The 19,279-nt window shown below is 44.7% G+C and overlaps 2 protein-coding genes across 8 annotated transcripts in view; one reads left to right on the top strand and one right to left on the bottom strand.

Annotated features, from left to right (window-relative positions):
- Window positions 1–19,279, top strand: part of LOC126990924 (insulin receptor-like) — a 53,429-nt gene that overhangs the window by 4,084 nt on the left and 30,066 nt on the right. The window contains exon 1 of one of the 2 annotated variants that reach the window (XM_050849565.1): window positions 6,273–6,396. The exons of the other annotated variant lie outside the window; for it this stretch is intronic. The gene's annotated coding sequence lies outside the window, so the exon portion shown is untranslated. Of the gene's footprint in view, window positions 1–6,272; window positions 6,397–19,279 lie in introns of those variants that run through there. 2 annotated transcript variants of the gene reach the window in all.
- LOC126990940 (carboxypeptidase B-like) overlaps window positions 12,292–19,279 on the bottom strand; it is a 58,724-nt gene continuing 51,736 nt past the window's right edge. For 4 of the 6 annotated variants that reach the window (XM_050849587.1, XM_050849581.1, XM_050849596.1 and 1 more), the window contains 5 exons: window positions 18,092–18,301; window positions 17,535–17,670; window positions 15,503–15,657; window positions 14,559–14,643; window positions 12,292–12,859 (listed from right to left, as the gene is read on the bottom strand). In XM_050849587.1, coding sequence (XP_050705544.1) covers window positions 12,681–12,859; window positions 14,559–14,643; window positions 15,503–15,657; window positions 17,535–17,670; window positions 18,092–18,301 — 765 coding nt within the window. In that variant the 3' untranslated portion in view covers window positions 12,292–12,680. The remainder of the gene's footprint in view (window positions 12,860–14,558; window positions 14,644–15,502; window positions 15,658–17,534; window positions 17,671–18,091; window positions 18,302–19,279) is intronic. The other 2 variants (XM_050849569.1, XM_050849620.1) reach the window with 2 other exon arrangements.

Raw genomic sequence — 19,279 nt, 5'->3', positions numbered from 1 at the left:
GCTTTGTCAGGGGGAGTCGAGGGGCAGGAGGAGGGAGGCGGAGGCTGCAGCGGCGGGGCATCGAACACATAGGGTCGTATTTTAAAACATTTCGTCGCCCAAGTTCATATATTTGACATGGCTTTCGTAGGAGCTGTAGGCCTTTCCAGGGGTAGTTTTATGACCCTGGTGGTAGTTTGACCCTTCTTCTGTGCCATGAACCTTAAAAAAACACTCCTGAAAAGCACATTGATCCCCTGTTTGACCTTTAGAAATAGTTGATGTGAGAAGCGATGGTGTCTTAAAATACGGCCCATAGAGCCGCTCAAGAACAAGTCTGTCAACATCGGCGCGGCGTTCACGTTTGTTTACCTTGGTCACCGGGAACTGTTATCCATCAACATGCGATCGGAAAGGAGGATCAGCGGCTGGATGGGTTACTTGACTGCCTTGTCCGGTATTGCATGAACCAGGGACCATATTCTCAAACATTTCGGCACCAACCTCATTTAATTAAACTTTCGTAGGAATTATGAGGATTTCCAGTGGTAGATTAACGGCCCTGGTGGTTGTTTGATCCTTCTCCTGTATCATGAACGTGAAAAAACACATGAAAACCCAATCTCCTATTCACATATTCTCAAACATTTCGGCGCCCAACCTCATTTAATTAAGCTTTCGTAGGAATTTTGAAGATTTCCAGTGGTAGATTAATGGCCCTGGTGGTTGTTTGATCCTTCTCCTGTATCATGAACGCAAAAAAACACATGAAAACCCGATTAATCTCTATTCGTCCTTTAGATACAGTTGACATGAGAGGTGGAAGCTTTTGAGAATACCGACTCTGGGCCCGGAGATTCTTAACTATATATATTTCGAGGCCGGTCTGGCGTAGGCTCCCACGGGTCCTTTCCTCCCCTCTGCTCTGCCACACAGTCCCAACACTTATCTCTTCCTCTCATATGTAAGCTATAGGTAACATATGAGAGGAAAAAATAGGTGTTGGGACTGTGTGGCAGAGCAGAGGGGAGAAATGGATCCCGCCGGAGCCATCGCCAAAACGGACTCGACAGTTGGTTTCACTATAGGCGTGTTATCTCCTACACCACGGAGGCGCTCCCACCTACACCCAAAATCATTGTTACCACGATCCACAAAAAACGTAACACAATGACAGGACTTCGTGGACTGTGCAAAAAAAGTGTCATTCTGGGCCCGTAGATTCTTAACTAGGCGTGCTATTTCCTACACCACGGAGGCGCTCCCACCTACACCCAAAATCATTGTTACCACGATCCACAAAAAAACGTAACTCAATGACAGGACTTCGTGGACTGTGCAAAAAAAGTGTCATTCTGGGCCCGTAGATTCTTAACTAGGCGCGCTATTTCCTACACCACGGAGGCGCTCCCACCTACACCCAAAATCATTGTTACCACGATCCACAAAAAAACCACAACTCAACGGCAGGACATCGTGAAGGACTGTGCAAAAAAGTAATTCCGCCAAAAGTTCCTCATCAGCGAAGTTAACCTTTGTATTTTCTGAAAACAAATGGCATATCACCTATTTTGCACTAGTGAAAAATCCATTGTATCAGAGTAATTAAAACTGTTACTTAGATCTGCCTCATCTATACGTCTGTGGTAACCAACAACAGCAAATCACAACGGAAAGCAAGGAAGTCGTTTTTATTTACCGAAGAACTCTGGTTAGGCGGAGAACCAGGTGAAGGAATGAAATCAGAAACTTGGCCAGAGCAGTGTGAACAAGGCTCCAGTACACTAACACCAGACAGAGAGGTGAAGAACTTTAGTAACTGCATTTGTTCTCCAGTGGCCTAATAATAGCTTCTACTGTTGTTGCTGCTGCTGCTGCTAATACGTTTCCCATTGTTATATAACCCATCACCCTTTTGAGGCCTCGTAAGCGGACGCCAAGGTTCAGCCAGCGTTGCCGTCGGGACCAGTGTTGAGGGGAGGGGCGGCAACAAAGGGTGTTTACGATGGGAGATGGAGGGGAATAATGTACCCACCGGCTGCTGCTGATGACGATGATACCGACACCACCAATCACTATCCCTCTCCCCTCATCTGCACTCCCCTGGCTGGCTCTTGATCCACCAAAACATTACTTCCATTGTTTACTTCGTGCGCTACGGGAATAATAATGTAATAGCGACTTCGATGATTGAAACTTCTCTCTCTCTCTCTCTCTCTCTCTCTCTCTCTCTCTCTCTCTCTCTCTCTCTGGACCTCCCCTCTCTCCCACCCTCGCCACCAAAGTTCCTGTAATCACGTTGTTGTTGTTTTCAAGAATTATATAAGAAAAACAAATAAAAACAGCCTCTCTCTCTCTCTCTCTCTCTCTCTCTCTCTCTCTCTCTCTCTCTCTCTCTCTCTCTCTCTCACGCCTTGTACCAGTCTTCCCAAACATTCCTACATTGTTCTCTCAACTTCATGTACAACTGTCATACTGATAAATGCCTCTTCGTTGCTTACAGCCTCAGTGGAGCTCCGGAGCACTTGAGGTTCGAACATACGAAGCACCAATTGACAGTACCAATATTAACCAAGAGACGGCGTAAGCTAAATGTATAGGGGGGGGGCAGGGCAGGGCAGGGGAGGGGTGGGAGGGAGGGAGAGTGGAGAGAAACTATCTTAGCACTAATATCAGGTCATGAGAGAGAGAGAGAGAGAGAGAGAGAGAGAGAGAGAGAGATGTTAGGCTGTCGTGTCTTTTTCGTATCGCATGTCTTTGATAAATTTAAAACCTATTGTCTATTGATTCAAGTATTTTTCCTATCACCGTCCTCTCGAATGAATGATATCGTGCCAGTCAAGTAAACACTAATACGAGTCTGTTCCATTGATTAACTCTCTTCATATTTTGTCTGTTCGGTTAGATACTATTCTGTTCATTAATATATTTTTCCTACCGCCCAACTAATAGCGTGTGATCCCAACTTTACCCACCTGTGAAGGAATACTTTCCCATTGCACTTTTTAATTTTTTCCGTCATCGATGTGTTTTTTTGAGGTAATATCGCACTTTTTTTATATATTTTACGCCATCGTTGTATTTTTGAGGTAATATCGCACTTTTTTTTATATATTTTACGACATCGCTGTGTTTTTGAGGTAATATCGCACTTTCTTCATATATTTTACGCCATCGTTGTATTTTTGAGGTAATATCGCACTTTCTTCATATATTTTACGCCATCGTTGTATTTTTGAGGTAATATCGCACTTTCTTCACATATTTTACGCCATCGTTGTTTTTTTGAGGTAATATCGCACTTTCTTCATATATTTTACGCCATCGTTGTGTTTTTGAGGTAATATCGCACTTTCTTCATATATTTTACGCCATCGTTGTGTTTTTGAGGTAATATCGCACTTTCTTCATATATTTTACGCCATCGTTGTATTTTTGAGGTAATATCGCACTTTCTTCATATATTTTACACTATCGTTGTGTTTTTGAGGTAATATCGCACTTTCTTCATATATTTTACGACATCGTTGTATTTTTGAGGTAATATCGCACATTCTTCATATATTTTACGCCATCGTTGTGTTTTTGAGGTAATATCGCACTTTCTTCAAATATTTTACGCCATTGTTGTGTTTTTTTGAGGTAATATCGCATTTTCTTCATATATTTTACGCCATCGTATTTTTGAGGTAATATCGCACTTTCTTCATATATTTTACGCCATCGTTGTATTTTTGAGGTAATATCGCATCTTATTTTAATATCATAACGCCATCAATGTGTTTTTTGAGGTAATATTACGTTTTTTTTTTAATCCATCGCTGTGTTTTTGAGGTAATATCGCACTTTCTTCATATATTTTACGACATCGCTGTGTTTTTGAGGTAATATCGCATCTTATTTTAATATCATAACGCCATCAATGTGTTTTTTGAGGTAATATTACGTTTTTTTTTTAATACATCGCTGTGTTTTTGAGGTAATATCGCACTTTCTTCATATATTTTACGACATCGCTATATTTTTGAGGTAATATCGCATCTTATTTTAATATCATAACGCCATCAATGTGTTTTTTGAGGTAATATTACGCTTTTTTTTAATCCATCGCTGTGTTTTTGAGGTAATATCGCACTCCTTTATTATTTTTAAGGTAACATCTCATTTTTCTTTTTTTCACTGTTTTCTGGCTACCGTCCCTTAACGCCATCACATCATCCCGGTCAATGTTAATATGAATCTGTTTACCTGTCCTGTTTACTCGTTGCCAGGCCAGGTGCAACACTGATTAGGTTAGTCAGCTACCCGTCGCTTCTCTTGTTGACATGGCAACCTATCTGACTCCTATGTGGAAGCCGCCCCGCCCTTCGAAGACCCGTGGGTTGGCGGGACTTGAGGTGGGGCAGGGTATGGGTGGAGGTTGTGGGCGAAGGGATCATGTTAGGTTGGGGCAAGGTGAGGATGGAAAAAAAGGTGCTAGCTGGTAATATGTAAGAAGCAGTCAGTGATTTGGCGGGAAAAAACGATTGACGATCCAGGGCGTTGGGTTGGGAGAAGGTGAAAGAAGGAAAACTGGGTGGAAAGGAAAGGAAAGAAGAATCAATAGGGGGAAATATCGTGAAGAGATCTAATAGTCTAATCCTGCGTGGGTAGCGGAAGAGGGGTGGCTTATACAGATAGGAGAGGAGAGAGGGAGAGAGACGTAGTGATATATGAAGAAGAAAGAAAACTCGCTAATTGGATTTCATAGCCTAATACTGCGTGGGTAGCGGAAGAGTGGTAGCTTGTACAGACGAGGGCGTGAGATAGACAGAGAGGGAGAGAACGATAGGTGACAGATATGAAGAGAAGAAAGAAGACTCGCTAAATGGATCTCATAGCCTAATACTGCGTGGGTATCGGACGAGGGTGTGAGATAGTGAGATAGAGAAGGAGAGAACGGTGGGTGACAGATACAAGAAAGGAGAGGCTAACAGGGGTCACCATTACCATATGAAGGGAGATGTCAATATAGTTTTATCCTTCCTGTGATATGTATGGGTCGCAGGGAGGGAGGCACGCGGCAAGACGAACAGAACGTGGGATATATAGGTCGGTATTTTTAAAGACTTCCGCTTCTCACATTAACTATTTCTAAAGGTCAAAGAGGGGATCAATCGGGTTCTAATGAGTGTTTTTTTAGGTTCATACTACTGAAGAAGGGCCAAACTACCACCAGGGTCATAAAACTACTCCTGAAAATGCCCTAAACTCATACGAAAGCCTTGTCAAATATGTGAACTTGGGCGACGAAATGTCTTAGGATACGTAGCCTAATACATGCGTTTGGTTCTGACATGTAGAGGGGTGTGCCAACAGAGTGGTGTGCAGTGTTGGCCTTCCCTCAGCAGGCTATGAAAGGAAGAGGACCAAAACAGAATTGAAAGACCCGGATAGGAGACTCGCCAGCTCAATGCATATGGATGAAGAAGCACTGAGGTTTTGCCAAAGTCCTGAGCGTATTAAGACTGAGGAGGAAGAGAAAGGGTTGTGAGAGGAATATAAAAGAAGAGGCGGTGGATGATTTACGAGTGAGAGAACGTACGATGAAGGCAGTGGGTGGATATTAAGTGGAATGGCGCTAGAAGAGAAGAGATAAGGGAGGGGGGCAAAGGTGGATTGGGACATTTAGTAACTCTGCTGTGTGGTTGGAAGCACGAGTGAGGATGTGGATAGTTCAAGGGTGGATGGATTCGTGAGGGTTACCGTGTGTATGTGTGTAGGCAGAGTGGATAGGCAAGTAAGGGTGTTATGTGGATATAGGTGGAAGAGTATACGAGAAGACAGTGTGTGGATGGAGAAACAAGCAAATATGTGGATGGTTTGTAGATAGAGAAATGCGAGATGGAGTGTGGATGAAGCAACGTGTGATGAAGTGGATAGTTTGGGTGGAGTGAGAGTGTGGAGTTAGTGGGAGACGGTCTGCTGATAAGTGGATCATGGATGGAGCAGCGTGTGGTATGGATGGTCTGAGGTGGAGTAGCACAAGAGGGTGGAGTAATAGAGGTGGAAAAGGGTGTGTGAGTAGGAGTGCTAGAAGACAGTGTGTGGATCGGGGTGGAGTGGAGTGGAGTGGAATGGCGCAAGAGAGTGGTCAGAGAGTGGAGTGGGTGTGTGAGTAGGCTAGTGCGAGGTGGTGGTCTGCTGACGTGTGGGCGTTGGTAGCCGTGAGCCCGTGACCCGCCTCCCGCGCCCTTTCCGCCTTGTAAGCACTATTCACTTGGCTAACGTTGTCATGGAGCGGGCGAGGAAACGGCGCTGGGTAAACAACACGACTGCCGACTGGCCTTTTCCTTCCAAGTGTGGGTAGCGTCGTGGCCTCTCCGCGTCACCGTCCCCCGCCGCTACAGGAAAGCCGGGCAGGAGTGTACTGTTAAGGTATTTGACGCTGGTATTGAAGAAAAAGGGAAAATGCTCTAGGGAAGAAGGTAGCGTGGAAAAACGTAACTGAAAACCTTAACGGAAAAAGTAACCGAAAATAAAGTACCGGTATCAGTAAACAGGCGGTCTCGTTAAATTATCTGATTACTGGTCTATTAACCTCTGTTGAGCCTGGTGGCGCTACACAAGCATCGACTACACCGGTGACCCTCGATGCGGGCTTTCCTCTTCCGTAGATTTCCTCCCTCCTGCATCAAGGCACCGGAGAATGAACTTCATAATTTTCTTTCACTTCTCCGTAAGATATGAAAGATCAATGTTTTGTTTTCATCCTGGTTCTCCTGTTGTATGGATCAGCGTCTTGCGGGAATCTTTCATCTTGTGTAAGGTTGTTTTGCCCTTGGCCTGTCTCCTGTACCTAAAAAAAAAAAAGTTTACGAACTCTGCTGGGGTGGGCGGCGCGCTCGCTCTGATGCCTTCCCTCGTTTATCACGGCGGCTGACGGCTGACTAACACTGGTGATTCTACAATGGGATAATCGCGGCTTTAATCGACTTGTTTACGGCAGCTTTTACACGGCCGGTGGGTGGCGGCCCGGAGCTCCCCTCTTGCCGCTGAAAGACGCTGCCGTTGACTGTTGAGAAGGAAGAACAATCGCACAGGATACAGGTGAATGCAGGACAGCTTGTGAAATTTCGACAGATTTATGAAGTTTTGCATTGTGTTTATTCCGCGTGACTTTCATTTGAAAAACTAGTGTAAAACGGCTTTCAGGAATAGTACCCAGAACTTCTCGGAGAGGTTTAAGTTTGGTTAGTTAAGGGAGCTGTATGCTACTTCTTCTTTTGACTGTTTCCTCCTCCTAGGGAAGACGGACCCCTGTCTTCCTTAGTAATTTCCTCTCATGCCCCCTCCCTCATACCATGCCCTCGTGGCCGTAGGGGGAACACTTCAGAGACGGGTTAGAGTCCAATGCGAAGAATGACCTCTTAAAGAAGCCTCAGTACTTGACTCATTTTTACATGGATCTGTAGTCCATAACTTTTTTTTTTTTTCTTCCCAATCCTTTCAGTACCACGTACCGGCACTAACACAAACTTCTTTCCCTTTATACAAGTTTCAAATAGATGATGGTTCAGTGTAGCACCGGTCTTTCGAGGTGAAGGGAAGGGCTCACCCGTGTTGTCCATGGCTGAGGTGTTTGTGAGTCTGGAAAACCTTCATTAATTTGATTCCTTGCCCGGCCCTCTGACGCGCGTGATGGATGGGAGGGCGGGCGCCGAGGCTCCTTCCCTCGCACGAGTAACATCTGCCACTCGTATTCAGTGTCTGTTGTTGATAGCAGTCAGTTTTAGGCTCTGTATCATCGTCATCATCATAAGACGTGGTTAAGCTTTCCCCGACGCTCTCCACCTTTCTCTGATGTCGACTATCCTGCTTCTAAAAAGATTCTAATTCTGTCTCTACACACCTGGTCCTCGGTCTACCCTGATTTCTACAGTTCCTGGGTTGACACTCTGTTATTTTCGTTGCCCATCTGTTGTCGGTGATCAGCATTATTTTAACGGTAAAAGAAGCAGCTCAAGGGCAATAAAAAAAGCTCGCTAATCACTACCCTTATGACTTTCTACTCAAGCTCATCCCTTTACTGTCCAAATCCCTTACGCACGAGTTAACCAGCATCTTCACTCTTTCATCCCTCACGCTGGTAATCTTTTTTTTTTTTTTTACAGCAAAGGAGACAGCTCAAGGGCACACAAAAAAAGATTCAATAATAAAAAATAAAGCCCGCTACTCAAACGATTTTCCTTCATCTGTATTTCCTCCTGCCTATGACTTGAACTCATTGAAGAGGAAGGTATCAGGACACCTCTTCTCACGTAACTGACTGCTCTTTCGGCCACCTCTTTGGATTCTTCACAAGAGCAGCGAGTAGCGGGCTTTTTTTTTTTACAATTTATTTTTTTTGTGCCCTTGTGCTGTCTCCTTTGCTGTAAAAAAATGAAAAGAATATAGATGAATGGCCAACAGAGGTCAATAGCAAGACGCTTTCCCTGAAGTAATATTATCTTATTACATCCAGGGTTGTCTTATTGCATCCAGGGTTGTCTTATTGCATCCAGGGTTGTCTTATTGCATCCAGGGTTGTCTTATTGCATCCAGGGTTCTCTTATTACATCCAGGGTTGTCTTATTACATCCAGGGTTCTCTTATTACATCCAGGGTTCACTTCATTATTTTCCTTCTTCCCCTCACTTCCATTTCCAGTCCATTTTCTTCCTTCCATTTTGCTTATACTTCCATTTCAACTTTTTTTTTTCTTTTGCCTTCCAATCGATTCTCAGTTTATTTTTCTTCTTTTTGTCTCTCGGTTCTATGTCTAGTTATTTTTTTTTCCTTTTGCTCTCTTCCATTTTCTTTTTTTGGGGAGGTTATTTTGATATTTTTTGGGGGGTCATTTTGATATTTTTTGGGGGGTAATTTTGATATTTTTTGGGGGGTCATTTTGATTTTTTTAGGGGGGGGGGTCATTTTGATATTTTTGGGGGGTCATTTTGAATTTTTTTTGGGGGGGTCATTTTGATGTTTTTTGGGGGGGTCATTTTGATTTTTTTTGGGGGGGGGGTCATTTTGATATTTTTTGGGGGGTCATTTTGAAATTTTTTTTTTTTGGGGGGGGGGTCATTTTGATATTTTTTGGGGGGGTCATTTTGATATTTCTTCCCATTTTCCTTTTATTTTATTTAGTTTTTCCTTCTGCCTCTATTTTTTTTGACATTTCATTCTCACTTCATTTTTTTAAGTGTCGCCTCACAAAGTTCATTTTCTTTTGTCCCTTGCATTCTCAGCTCCTTCTCCACATGCTCCTCGCTCCTCCTCCTAACATATCTGTATATACTGGAACAGTCTTTTTTTCCTTTACCTTCCTTGCTCAAAAGCTTACGCCAATCCTCTCCCATATTTCCCAACTCCCTTACTCCCATTTTCCCAACCTCTAAATAGTGGTATAGCCCTTTATTTTGTCTTTATTTTCCTTGCCTAATATTAGTCCCACCTTTCCTGTCTTTCCGTATTGGTACAGCTCTGTTTAATCATTACTTCCTTGCCTAATATTGCTCCCACCTTCTCCATCTTCAGATAGTAGTGTAGCCCTTTTTTTGTCTTTACTTTCCTTGCCAAATATTGCTCCCACCTTCCCCATCTTCCCCTCTTTCGGCCACCTCTTTTGATTCTTTACAGGAGCAGCGAATAGCGGGCTTTTTTTTATATTACTGTTTCCTTTTTTGTGCCCTTGAGCTGTCTCCTTTGTTGTTAAAAAAAAATGAAGTTTCTGTACTATGCACGTGGAAAAAAAACTCACTCACGAGGACCCAATTAGTCTCTCTCTGCGGCCTTTGAAACTAGTTGACGTGAGAATCGGAAGCATTTGGAACTACACGCAAAACTTTCTCTCTTGATTTCACAGGGTTTCAGAAATTTATTTATTTATTTATTTATTTTAACGTGAACTTGAAAATCATGAGGAGCCGATTAGTCTCTCTCTGTGGCCTTTGAAACTAGTTGATGTGAGAATCGGAAGCATTTGGGACTACATTTAAAACTTTCCCTCTTGATTTCACAGGGTTTCAGAAATTTTTTTTTTTTAACGTGAACTTGAAATTCATGAGGGCCCGATTAGTCTCTCTCTGCGGCCTTTGGAATTAGTTGATGTGAGCGTCGGAATCGCCTGAGACTCCCGACCTATTTGTTCTGGAGTTAGCGAACGTGTTGTCTCTGAGCCATGAATTATTCGTCATGTTTTGGTGTTCCCGGCGCGGCGCGATCCATCACGCGGCGGAGGCAGCGCACCATAAACATATCAATAACCCGGTCCCCGCCAGGTCAGGCCTAACGCGCGGCCCCCAAGATCTAGATGCGGCAAAAAGCATGTAGTATACCTGATCGATGTGTTTGTCTTCTACCAACCGAAGGGAAGGGATGGAGGTCTCCGGCCCCGAGAACCTGACTGGCTATCCTTGAAAACACTCTGAAGGACGCTTTCTTAACATTTCGGCGCCCAAGCACACATATTTTTTTTTTTACAACAAAGGAGACAGCTCAAGGGCACAAAAAAAGGAAACAATAATAAAAAAAGCCTGCTACTCGCTGCTCCAATAAAAAGAATCAAAAGAGGTGGCCGAAAGAGAGGTCAATTTCGGGAGGAGAGGTGTCCTGATACGCATTTGGCAAGGCTTTCGTAGGCGTTTTGGGCATTTCCATGGGTAGTTTTATGACCCTGGTGGTATAGTTGGACCCTTCTTCTGTACCATGAACGTACAAAAAAGCTCATGAAACCTGAATAGTCTCCATTTCGGACTTTGGAAATGGCTGGTGTCGGAGGCGGAAGGTAGCGTCTAAAAATGCCAATCAGAGTCTGCCCTCCGCTTTGAGCATCATCATCATCATCAGTACCAGCAAGACCATACAGTGCTCAGCCATACATTTGAAATATTTAGTATCGATAAGAGCCTGAAAAGATTATGGAAGGCGGAGAAAACAAAGAAGGAAAAATAAGAAATACATCATCATCGGCATATCTATCTATCTATCTATATATGTGTGTGTATATATATTCCTCTGCAGAACCTGTTTTCCACTCCTCTTCTGCTCCATCTTGCTCCGACGAGGGTTCGAAATTCATCTCTCCATTTGACATCTACGATATCTGCGTTGTTACTGACGAACGCTGACAATTTTCAACCATCGCCGAGTGGAGGGAGGTTACCCACATGCTGTCCAGATCTTCAGGCAACCCTAACTTCAGCGACTTCCGTCAAGAGGAGTACCGGGGGCAGCATGAGCTAACCAAGAGTCATACATCACGGCAGCCACTATAAATAAAATCCGCCTGCGCCACTGACGGGCTGGGGCCGTCCAAGAGACCCCTCAAGAAAACCCACCGGCAGCACCTAGAAAAAAAGGTGTTTGCGTCCTATATGTAACCATGTTTTTACGCAGCGGATTTTCCTCTGCCTGTCGTGACTTTGACCCTTTCGCCTCTCACATCAACTACTTCATAAGGCTGAAAATGAGATCAATCGGATTCTAATGAGCGTTTCCTTAGGCTTATGGTACAGAAGCAGGATCAAACTACTAGAAGCTATAAAACTACCCTTGGAAATGCCCAAAACTCTTACGGAAGCCTTGTCAGATGTATGGTTGGAGTGGCTGGGCGCCGAAATAATACGACCCTGTGACAGACCAATAGTAAAGCAATCACAATGCATAATGATTGGGAGGGGTGTATATAGTTACTCGTGTAGGGGATGAACTGATGACAGATAACCTCCCCGAGCTGTCCCGACGCTCTCTCCCACCCTCCCTCAGACAGTTTTACAAGTCGGCCGCCGTGACACGCAGCATCATTCATTCGTCGCTCGTCGCATTGAAGGTTAACTAACGAGATTCTGAACGAGTGGAAAGCGGCCAGGAGAAGGGCGGGGGTAGACCCTATTCGTCAGGGCTTAGAGTGAGTAAAGGACACGATCTGGGATAGGTGTCGTTTTAAACATTCGGCACCCAAGCATACTTACTTGACAAGGCTTTCGTAGTTTTGAGCATTCCCATGGGTACTTTTATGACCTTGGTGGTAGTTAATATATATGAAGTCTATTAGTTTATCTTTTCTTTTATCGTCAACGCCTTTGGTTCATGGCGTCAGTTTACTCCCGGAAAGACCTGTTGAGAAAGACTTGTCCTTGTGAACCTTGTCTCTGGTCGTCCCTCCACCCGTGACGGAACACTTCGGGTCATGTTGAGATACAATTCTGTTGTGAACCTTGTCACCGGCCATTCCTTCCCCATGACAAGATTCTTTCCAGCCCAAGATATTGTAGGTAATCAAAGAAACGCCATTATTCTCTTTTAAGTGCCAACATACATTTTTGTCTTTCTGGTAACCCTTCTATCCCCATGAGAAAGTACTTTCCACCCATGACACTGAAGGTCATTAATCCAATCTTTAATGTCGTTTAATGTATCAAAGTATATTTTATTTTTCTGGCCATTTCTCTTCCCACGACAAAATACTTTGGAGTGTCTACACAGTTTTGGTGGCAAAGAAGGAATTCTCTGAGACACGTCGCTCCGGGCGTCACCCACAGCTAACTAATTGGCGGAGTTGAAGGCGGTGATGGTTTATGTCCATATGTCTTCTCCCTTCAAGATAGTCTGTGCTGCAGCCATCGTGAAGCCGCAGTTGTGATGGAGAAGCTTGGAGGTGTGTGATTGACTGTATTAGGTTAAATGACGGCGTTGATGGCGGCTATCATGCCTGCCCAGGTTTCCTCTCCCGTAGGGATGATCTGTTCTGCAGGCAACAGGAAGCCGTAGTTCCCGGTGTCCCTCAGCTCCAGGGAGAAGGAGTACTGAATGCCCCACCCGTCGTAGACCCAGTCAGAGCTCGATCCCGAGTCCTGGTCTGTCACGGAGAGTACCTCATCATTAAGGACATAGTTGTAGTGTGTTCAGTCATGATTGAAGTGTTGCATGTCCAGTTGAAATGCTACTCGTGTGGAGACGAATGCTTATTATATTTCACGCTTTCGGGAGATTATTTAAAAAGTTGCAGGAGCAAGTGGAAGCATGATATCTCACTAGAAGTAATTCATCCGGAGAATATTTTGAAAAGTTTAAGTAGCAAATGGAAGCATGAGATCTCATTAAAAGTATCCAAGTTTAACATCGCCTCATCAAGGATTCATTTGTAGTGTTTTGTGCTCAGTCGTATTTTAAATAAATTTCGATGCGTTGTTGGACTGTCTCTGATGTGGAAACGAGTTCAAAGTGTGTTCCTTTTTTTTCAGGATAGGAAGGAGATCATAAACATAAAGATACACAATTAAGGAGATAAGAACTACAGGAGGATAATCAGGCTTTACATGGAAATACATGAGAACTACGTCGTTACTTAGCATCTGCCCTCCCCCTCCATAAATCTGTTTAAAATCCATCAGAAACTTTTATGTATTAGCACTAATTGTAAACTATTAAATTTAATCCATTCGTCAACTGTCCTATTTGTAAAGAGTTTAAAAAATGGTTAAATCGAAAATGAAATCGTAAAATTTGGTGGAGGAAGTTGAGTCAGTGTGTATTGAGCTTGGTCGTCACTTATAAGTCAAGCATAATTTTTTCTTCAGAAGAATTAATTTCACTTCAAAAGTTAAAAAAAACACCTGGAAATATGTTATCAAAGGGATTTAAAGGATCAGTTCCGGAGTCCAGCCTGTCTGTCAGGTCAGGGCAGATAGTTTTTTTTTATTTATTTATTTATTTTTTTTTTTTTACGTTTCTGCCTATTGCGCCGGTAGGCTTGCTTGAGGGGCCTGGATGGTATTCGGCCCCAGCCCGTCATGGCGCAGGCAAGTGTTTTATAGTGCTCTGCTATTGGTAACATGTAACCCAGTACAACCAGCCGCATGGTCGGGCAGTCGGCGACTAAACCGGCAACCCCACTGTTTTGTCTTGGACCAGTGAGGAGGGCGTGCTGGACCCCCAGGTGGATTAAAAACAAGATCATTCCAAGGGCAGATGAACTCGTGTTTATCAGAGTCAATGGCCATCCAGTCCCAGCTGTGGGTGAAATAGTGGTGGTAAACCTCATAGCTCCCTGCTGCCTTGTAGGGCTTGCCTTTTTCGTTCAAGCAAAGGCCATCACTTAAAATAGGTGGTTGGGTAAGCAAGGGCATGCACCTGGAAAATCTTGCGCCAAAAAACTGAAAATGACTCGATTTCATAGAATGAAGGAGAGCCATAAATCGTCCAACCGCTCAGGAAAAGTGAAAACGGACGTTAAACGAAATGATGATGGTGATGATGAGTTCCGGAGTCCAGCCCAGCGGCTTTGAGTGCCCAAGCCAAACAACTCCCCAGATTTGTTAGGTTTCTATAAGGTACCGAACTCTACAGATATCTTTTGTACAGTATCCTCAAGTTTTAATATTTTCTTTTACCACCGAATACGACTACGACACAAGAATCATCTTTAGTCATTTGTGATTTTCAGAAAGTCAAACAAACCTGGGGAGTGTTTGGTCTGGGCACTTACGAAGCCGTTGTGTTGAACTGTGGAAGTAACCGTGGAACTGACACTCAGCCGCAAGACGCAGGGTACTCACAGATGACGTCCGCAATAGTGCCGTACTCGTATTGGGTGCCGTGGACTGCTTCCAACGCCGCCACGCCGATGCCGGACACGCGGTACTGCAGAGTGTCACGTTAGGTTAGTGTTGGCTGTCTGACACCACGGAAACTTTGATACCCAGGCAACACACACACACACACACACACACACACACACACACACACACACACAGCCCGACCATCATACTGCTGGGAGAATTCGGATCAGGTGCAGTGCAGTGTTGAGGCCCGTCACTCAGGTGGAGTCATGGTTGGGGCAAGTGGCATGGGGCAGTGCAGACGTTAGATGTTCTCACGCCTACTGCTTCTCGGTCCACCTCTTCCTATCTTGTCTCACCGGCTGGAGAGATTAGCAGGTGATCGCTAAGCCCATAAGCTGAGTGACGGCCGACACTACATCTACCTGCACCCCTGCCATCAACTGCGACCTGACCCTTTTTTGACCTGGGGTTGACCTGGGGCTTAACACCTGACCCGTCACCCGGAAAACCACACCGCCTCCTACCGCACCACGCACTGCATTCCACCACCTCACCTCCCCCCCACCACCACAGACCCCCTATACCCTTTCATATTGTACATTTTCCTTTTTTTTTTCATATTTCAAAATTGTATTTTTAACATGTATATTTTCAGCTTTACAGCTGCAATCACTTAATAAACCTTCGCAACTCTCAGCGTCTCACAGCTACTCTCAAGGCTTATGTATCACTAATAAAGAAAGCCGTGGAGCCGACAGGAGTAATTAAATATACCAAACAGGCTACATAACTCGGGCTCTGGCATTCTTAATCTGGTCCTCGCCGCCCAGGGTTCGTCAGCGCACAGCCTCGGCGAAGCTCGGGGCATCGTTTCACCGCTTCACGAGACTTGTTACCCGCGCGGCTCTAGTTGCCCCGCCACGGATCGCTTGACTCACCTGCTCGTCGTAGTTGGCGGGCAGGGTGTATGTGTAGCCGTACGGAGTCATCCACAGCTGCGAGTACGAGTGGATGGAGAAGTAAATCTTCGTGTCCAGGGCCGAGAGGGCGTCACGGACTGCTTGAGACTCCTTCTCTGAGAAAGGCGAAGGACCTGGCGCCGAAAACAGGACAGTTAATTCATTTGCTAGTAAATGTGCAGTAGAAATAACTATGTCTCACTGATGGATTTTTTTTTATTTAGTTTTGATGCTTATGGTTAATTTGACGATAGTTTTAGGCGGATGACGTTTTTTGTTATCTATGTCCCATTCCCTTCCTGGTGATAAATAAACACAAAGTTTCCGTCAGATCTATGAACTAACTTATCTACCTTGATTGAAATAGCTAAATGGAAATATGTTGCAAGCGTTTTTGCTACTAACTAGCAAGCAATTGCCATCATCATAATTATTTTTACCACTAATAGTTTACGTCAGACAAGGACCTTTTTCACCGCTATTCACCTCTCTATTCGATGATGTGCTCCTCCGCCTGGTCATCTGTGTGCCTTGACTTAGCAATTTCTGGGTTGCCACTTTGTTACTTTGGTTTTCTATCAGTGATCAGTTCTACGCATGGTATGACCTGCCCAAGTTGATTATTATTGTTAATCGACAATAAAATATCTTCAACCTCTGTCTGTTCTGTAATCTATAATGGCTGACTCCTAGCTTTACTTGTGATACTAAAATTTTCTTTGAGCCGTGTGGTAGGGCTGGCAAGATACACAGGGGCAGTGGCAGGTCGCTGTTTATTATACTGCTATGTTTTCCAGAAGTGCTGCATCCAGTTCCAATTTCCTTTTTAGTCAAATTTTTATTAAATGGATTTGCACGCTTTTTGTCCAAGACTTGTGTATTCCTCTACTCTCAGGGGCTTCGTTCCTGATCATTATTTTTTGCCATCCCAATATAATCAAACCGTCTATTTGTGTCTGTGTGATCGCATCCCGTCCTTGAGGGCGGGGCTTGGCCTTTGTAAACATGACTTAATCACGAATATGAAACTTTAAGGGTTACCAAGTACCAATATTTATTATAAATATATTTTCACCGAAATCCGAAGCTGACACATTCAATACTTGTACAATTAAATAGCTAGAATGGCCACATATCACTGGAACTCTGACTTGGGTCACCTTTGCATCATATTTATAAACAGACGGCGAGAAGAAATTGGATCTGCCAAGTTTACAGCAGATTTATTTTTTCAAGAAGTATAACAGAGGTGGGCAAGTGCGGTACTTTGTGCGGTAGTACTGCATCAAAAAAAAAGTACCGCACTACCGCAAAATTTCTGAAAATACCGCACTACCGCGGACCGCACTAAAAAATCCTGCGGTACTTTTTGCGGTACTTTGAAAACTACCGAAGACGACATTTGCAGCGCGGCATGCTCACAGATTTTTTTTTTTTTTTTACAGTAAATCGGACTCAATCAGTCAATCGGTATCAGTCATCAGAATCCGTACTATTTTAAGCACGTTTCCTTTGTTTGGATAACCAGGATAGGCACTGGAGTATTTTTTATTTTGACTACCGCTACCGCAGTACCGCCCACCGCGTACCGCACTGGGAAATAACAAAAATGGGACCGCACTACCGCAACCGCACTACTCCGCAAAAAGTACCGCACTACCGCAACCGCACTACTGATTTTTCAGTACCGCGCCCACCTCTGATAACAAAGTGAGCAATCCTTTCCTCTCTGCTATATTTCATACAAAACTATTCTAATGAATTAAGAAGTACTCTCCTCTCAGCCCTTTTAAAATAAAAGAAACAAAAATTCTGATACATTTCCGCTTCCTTCAGCCGAGGGAGCGGATGGTGCAGTGCTGCCCGCTACTTTCACGGAGTTGGGAACGCCCTCCATTAAAAGCATATCAATGATCGACAGAAAATGGTGTATTGAACCTTTATCAAAACTATTCAGTTGCTCAGATCACTCAGCTAGGGCATGTTGCCGTCTTATGAACATCTTCCTCACCGTGATAAATGTCGGAGCAAGGGCTGTCAGATGTGCCGGGGCCACCGAAGGAGGAGTTGAAGTTACGGTTCGGGTCGGTGCCGTGACAACTGAGAATTCCTTCATAAGGAACTCTGTTCTTGCGCCAAAAGCGATCCTGAAACGACAGACGTCATTACCATGTGTGTGTGTGTGTGTGTGTGTGTGTGTGTGTGTGTGTGTGTGATTCACCATGGTCTGAGCACGCGATGAACTCGCAATCGCCAGCCAATACCCTTCCCGACTGAGATCGGATTTCAGAAGTGACGGATCTCTTGGTACGGCTGAAACCTCGCGTCCACGCACACCTGCGAGGTGAGACACAACCCTTGACTGACACCCAGCAGCCATTCACTGCTGGGTGGCACGGATTAAAGAGACTGCCCATCCGTCTCCACTCCACCTCTCGGTTGTGAGGCGGGCGTGCTAAACTTTTTTTTTTATTGAGAGAGAGAGAGAGAGAGAGAGAGAGAGAGAGAGAGAGAGAGAGAGAGAGAGAGAGAGAGATTCCACCCAGTCACGACTGGAGAGCCACTCACGCTTGTCCACGTGAAGTCGTAGCCGTCTGGGTTAACCGAGGGCATGACGTGGAAGTCGTATGTGTCGAGCAGCGCCGTGACCTCGCTGTCGCTGCCGTAGCCTGAGGTCAGCTGGTCCAGGATGTACAGACACGTGGCCGGAGAGATCCATTCGCGGGCGTGGATGCCGCAGTCGATCCAGATGGTCTGCTTCGTGCCGCCTGTAGACACCTGCAGCAACAAGTTGCTTTAGTATACCTTTACCGTCCTCCACATCACTATTGTTATTGCTTTTATTGTTTCTCTATGACACTATAAGAATCACATGAGAATAATTTTATGATCTATTCGAGAAAATAATTTTTTTCCCAACATTTCACCCGGGATTCGAACCCGGACCCCACGACAGAAGGTGGACACTAGCGTCAAGGCGGTGGCTGAATGGATAGCGTGACGGCGCCGCGTTCAGGACGACGCGAGTTCAATCCCCTCCCGGTGCCACCAAGCTGGGATTTTTCAGCCGCCGCCGAGTGGCTTAAAACTACCCACACGCTGTCCAGAAGACCACCTATCAACCCGGACTCTAGATTCTAGGATTAAAGATGAGCTCCGGGAGGGCAGCATGAGCCAATGCAAGATGGCGCCACTATAAACACTCGCCTGCGCCAGAACGGGCTGGGCCGACCATCAGGCCCCACCGGGAATAAGCCTTGGGCCGACCATCATGATCCACCGGGAAGAAGTCTACCGGCGCAGTAGGCCACGACGTAAAAAAAAAAAAAAAAAAAAAAGGCCAAGCGTAGCTGCAGTGTGGCTTAAGCCTTCTGGAGTCTCTATCCCCATCTCAGGTCATCACAAGGCTTCCCTTCTACCATTCAGATAACTTTCTTTGTACTTCGATTTTTCTTCAGTCACTTCAGATTACATGTTTTAATGTAGCGAGACCAGAACCACTGAGAGACGCCGGCAATTCAACTCTGCCTCTACATATGGAAATTCGTCACTAAGAATGGATCCTATATCTGCTACCAGTCTCGTGGGGAGTATTTTTGCTCTTCGAATCACTTGATAAATTGATGTATTCGAGAGCATAAATCTCTTTCCCAACGTTCCTCCCGGGATTCGATCCCGGGTCCGTGAGACAGAAGGCGGTGTGGTGTGCAAATTTAAGCTTTCTGCGTCTAACGAATAATACATCGTTCCCCCCCC

Source organism: Eriocheir sinensis, chromosome 6, assembly GCF_024679095.1.
Source record: "Eriocheir sinensis breed Jianghai 21 chromosome 6, ASM2467909v1, whole genome shotgun sequence".
NCBI classification, from domain to species: domain Eukaryota; kingdom Metazoa; phylum Arthropoda; class Malacostraca; order Decapoda; family Varunidae; genus Eriocheir; species Eriocheir sinensis.
This window is presented reverse-complemented; position numbering and strand designations above follow the sequence as displayed.